The sequence below is a fragment of the Nematolebias whitei genome, chromosome 3 (genome assembly GCF_014905685.2).
Source record: "Nematolebias whitei isolate Nwh7 chromosome 3, NemWhi1, whole genome shotgun sequence".
NCBI lineage: Eukaryota > Metazoa > Chordata > Actinopteri > Cyprinodontiformes > Rivulidae > Nematolebias > Nematolebias whitei.
Genome location: NC_056500.1, coordinates 53,289,679 through 53,293,880, shown reverse-complemented (window position 1 = coordinate 53,293,880; position 4,202 = coordinate 53,289,679). Strand labels below are relative to the sequence as shown.

At 41.7% G+C, this 4,202-nt stretch overlaps 1 protein-coding gene across 1 annotated transcript in view; it reads left to right on the top strand.

Moving 5' to 3' along the window:
* The window catches only part of LOC119408198, a 60,692-nt gene that overhangs the window by 16,290 nt on the left and 40,200 nt on the right, over positions 1-4,202 (top strand). The window contains exons 2-6 of the mRNA XM_037675036.1: positions 2,114-2,212; positions 2,423-3,054; positions 3,147-3,189; positions 3,292-3,356; positions 3,433-3,530. Coding sequence (XP_037530964.1) covers positions 2,151-2,212; positions 2,423-3,054; positions 3,147-3,189; positions 3,292-3,356; positions 3,433-3,530 — 900 coding nt within the window. The 5' untranslated portion in view covers positions 2,114-2,150. The remainder of the gene's footprint in view (positions 1-2,113; positions 2,213-2,422; positions 3,055-3,146; positions 3,190-3,291; positions 3,357-3,432; positions 3,531-4,202) is intronic.

Below are 4,202 nucleotides of genomic sequence, written 5' to 3'. Positions count from 1 at the left end.
ACAGAGGGCTGAGTGATACTAGCAATCACAGCATTGTAAGAGGGGGAAAGTTGAACACGGAGGCTCCACCCCTGTTTAATGATGGACGGTTTCTTTTCACAAAGATGGCCTCCTTTACTCCTCTCTCAAACCATCGTTCCTCTCTGTCCAGGATGTGAACATCTTCATCCCTGAAAGAGTGACCGCTGGCCTGGAGATGAGTGTAGACCGCAGAGTCCTGGCCTGATGATGTTGTGTGCTGGTCCATCCTTTTGGCCAGTGGCTGTTTAGTTTCCTCGATGTAAGACTGATCACCCTCCTGACACTGAACAGCATACACAACATTACTCTGTTTGTGCCGGGGGACTGGATCTTTGGGATGAACCAGTCTTTAATGTATTTTGGGGTTTAAAAGCCACTGGGACGTTATGTTTAGAAAATAAACGTCTCAGTTTCTCTGATACCCCCTCAACATATGGAATGACCACTGGTCTGGGTCTGGGTTCCTCCTAGACCCAGACCAGTGGTAATGTAAATGTAAATAATAAATCTTCATACACCAAAGTTAGTCATGGAGTTCCTCAGGGCTCAGTGCTTGGACCAATACTCTTTAGTGTATATATGCTTCCATTAAGTAAAGTTATTAAACAGCATGGGATAAATTTTCGTTATGCTCAAGACATAAAAACCTGGATGACCCTTAATTTTCTCCTGTTGAACAGACAAGACTGAGGTTTTAGTTTTTGGACCTGAGCACCTTAGGAATGAATTTTTCAGTCTTTTGCCCTCCTTGGATGGCATTATTCTGTCCTCCAGCTCTAATGTTAAAACTCTTGGTGTTATTTTTGATCAGGACATGTCTTTTAACCCGCACAATAAAAACGTTACTAGAACTGCCTTCTTCCACCTGTGTAATATCACTAAAATTAGAAACATCTGATCTAAAGATGATGCAGAAAAACTGGTCCATGCATTTGTCACATCTAGACTGGACTATTGCAATGGTTTATTATCTGGGTGTCCAAATACTACTTTAAAACATCTTCAGTTGGTCCAAAATGCTGCTGCCAGAGTCTTAACTAGAGTTACTGGGAGAAATCATATTTCTCCAGTTTTAGCTTCTCTCCATTGGCTCCCTGTCAAATCCAGAATAGAATTCAAAATATTACTTCTAACCTACAAAGCTCTCAACAACCTGGCTCCATCTTATATTACAGATCTTATTGTTCCATATTTTCCTAACAGAGCAGTTTGCTCTCAGACTGCAGGTTTACTTGTGGTTCCTAGAGTTCCTTCCTTCCTAGAGTTTCCAAAAGCAGAATTAGAGGCAGATCTTTCAGTTATCAGGCTCCTCTCTTGTGGAACCAACTTCCAATCTCTGTCCGTGAGGCTGACACATTATCCAGTTTTAAAACTAGGCTTAAGACTTTCCTTTTTGATAAATCCTATAGTTAGGGTCGGCTTGGGTTTCCTGAGCTGTCCCTTAGTTATGCTGCTATAGGCTTAGACTGCTGGAGGACAAACTGACCACACTTTTCACTCTGCTACTGTCTTTACTTACTCTGCTCAACCTGTTTTGTATTTGTAATTATTTTTTCTATCCTTGACCTGTTTTGGTCTTTCAGATACACCTGGACCTATACCTGGACCTACCATTCTGTGTTGGTCTGTCTCTCCTTCCTGTCCTCTCAACCAGCCGGTCAAAGCAGATGGCCGCTTGTCCTGAGTCTGGTTCTGCTGGAGGTTTCTTCCTGTTAAAAGGGAGTTTTTCTTTCCACTGTCTCCACTGTGCTTGCTCAGGATGGGAGACTGCATCGAAGCCAAGATTCAACTTGTCTGCTGGATTCCTTAGATAGAGAACTTTACTAATTGGCTTTTTTATATACAGTATACAAATGTTTCTGTAAAATGCCCTGAGACAACTTTGTTGTGAACTGGCACTATATAAATAAACTGAATTGAATTGTTAGGGACATACGGCTTCACCTTGGTTATAAGTTTTAATCTGAAAAACTTTATCTGTTTCCAACTTAAAATACATTTTTAAAGGTTTTAACCAGCTCAAAAGTGCAACTGCTTCAGTTCTGTTATTGCTGACCAGATGGCATTTTTCTACATTTACTTTTATGTTCAGTAGAAGTTTAAGTGCTGTTTAAAGGAGACACACATGGATGTCAGGAGAAGGAGGCCCAGTCATGCTGCCCACCTCAGTCTGCTCATTTTCTGCAAATAGGTGAGCGTGATGGCAAAACTCATGCAGCTCAGAGCTGATTTGAGAACATGTTTGTGTTGTTTTGTGGCCAGGCAAATGTTTTAGAAGAGGAACTTGTCAGTTGATCTCTATTACTGATAAAAAAATAAAAAATAAAAACAGAACATTTTTCTCCTGAAGTAAAGTTTCCCCCAGCGGTTGATTTCTGCTAAATGTTTTCCTTGCACACAGTTACAGCAGCCTGCTGAACACCCACTGCAATGCCCCAGAGGAGGACGATGAGACCATGAGCTTAGAGGAGCGAGAAGCCAGCCTGCTCCACAAACTGGGAGACCCCCGCCAACTCTCAGAGCGCAGCACAGTCGGCGACGACACCATGTTCAGCAGACAAAGATGGAACAGGGGGCAGGAAGGCTCGCTACCCCCAAACAGCTCCAGCTTCTGCTCATCCCAGCCACCTCATAGCCTGTCACCTGGATACAGCCAGCCGACTCCGTTTCCGAGCCAGGTCAGCTGGCTCCACCAGAGCCTGGACACCAGCTGGTCGGGGTATCCCACCAGCCTGCCATCCTGCCTGAGCCACAAAGACGACACAAACACTTGTGAGGAGAGATGCCTCTCCAGATACAAGTCTCTGTCCCTCCCCAGCCAGCACAGCACCAACATGATCAGCTTGGAGCAGCCGCTGTCTCTGCGCTCCAACCCGCCTTCAGCTGAGCTGTACCACCATACGTTGTCTTCATACTCGGGTCCACCTCAGGGGCCTGCGTGTTGTGCTCAGTGTCCTGTTGATGCCTTCAGCAGGAGGCCTGTGGCTAACAAGCAGCCCTGGACTCAGTATGGTCCATCTTATGGCCCATACTGTAAGTCTGCTCATCTGATTCTACAAATCAAAAATGGTAAAAGCAGCTGTTGTGACATAGACAACTTTATATTTTTATCTTTTCTCCTTCAGATCCAGAAGACTGCAGACTTCCTGCAGCTGCATTTGGACAGATGTGAGTTTATTTTATTTGGAATAATCAATCTGAGACCCAATGGGCACATTAAATCTGTAAATTATGTTGAAGTCTTTATTTAATTTTTTTACCTTCATGTAGTGGTCCCAATGCTCTGACCAAAGACAGACACCTGGCATACAGCACACCTCTTTCTCTGGAACAGAGTAAGTGTTGAGACCCCACACCAGCACATCGAGCTGCTGCACACCAAGTGTTTTCACTTTTCTGTTTTAAATGCAGGGAGGGTCTTTGTTACTTATGAAGCAGACAGTGACAAGCATGTCAACCAGATCATCAACTTTGTGGCTCTGCTGCGACACAATGGCTTCGATACTCACGTACGAATATTCCCTCCCTTAAACCAATGTTTTTTGTCTCTTACACCCTAAGTATTTTCACAAATTAAATTATCAAAATGTTTATGATGAGTCAAGCTGTGGTTCCATTTGCAGCATTTTGACTGTTCCTGCAGTTGTTAAATTATTTGAGTCTTAGCATTGCTTTAGAGACATTGTAAAGCTTTAAAAATTGTGCTTTAACTCAGCATGAGATTTGTTTTATTCTGCCCAGAACAATGTCTACAATGCAGTTTTCAGGTAGAAAATAATTTGCTGTGTCTTTTTAGAAAAATGTCTACTGAAACTTTAGACAGATTTTAATGAAACTCAGAAAACAGTCATTATTAGACTGATAGAAGTTAACCGATTAACTTTTTGGAGTCAACCTGATTCAAGATGACAGCCACAGCTGATCACATTAAGCCAGTTATACCTCAGTCAGTTTTACAGATATTTAGCCAAGATCTGAGTTGGTAGTAGTCAAAACTCATTCACAAAAGTTTGACTGAAATGATACAACTCAGTCATTTTTCATCATAAAGTGATCTTAGTTTAAAACTGCTGTTGAAGTTAACAAATAATAATATTAAGAAAAAATATACATATATATATGTATATATATATATATATATATGTATGTGTGTATATATATGTATATATATATATATATAT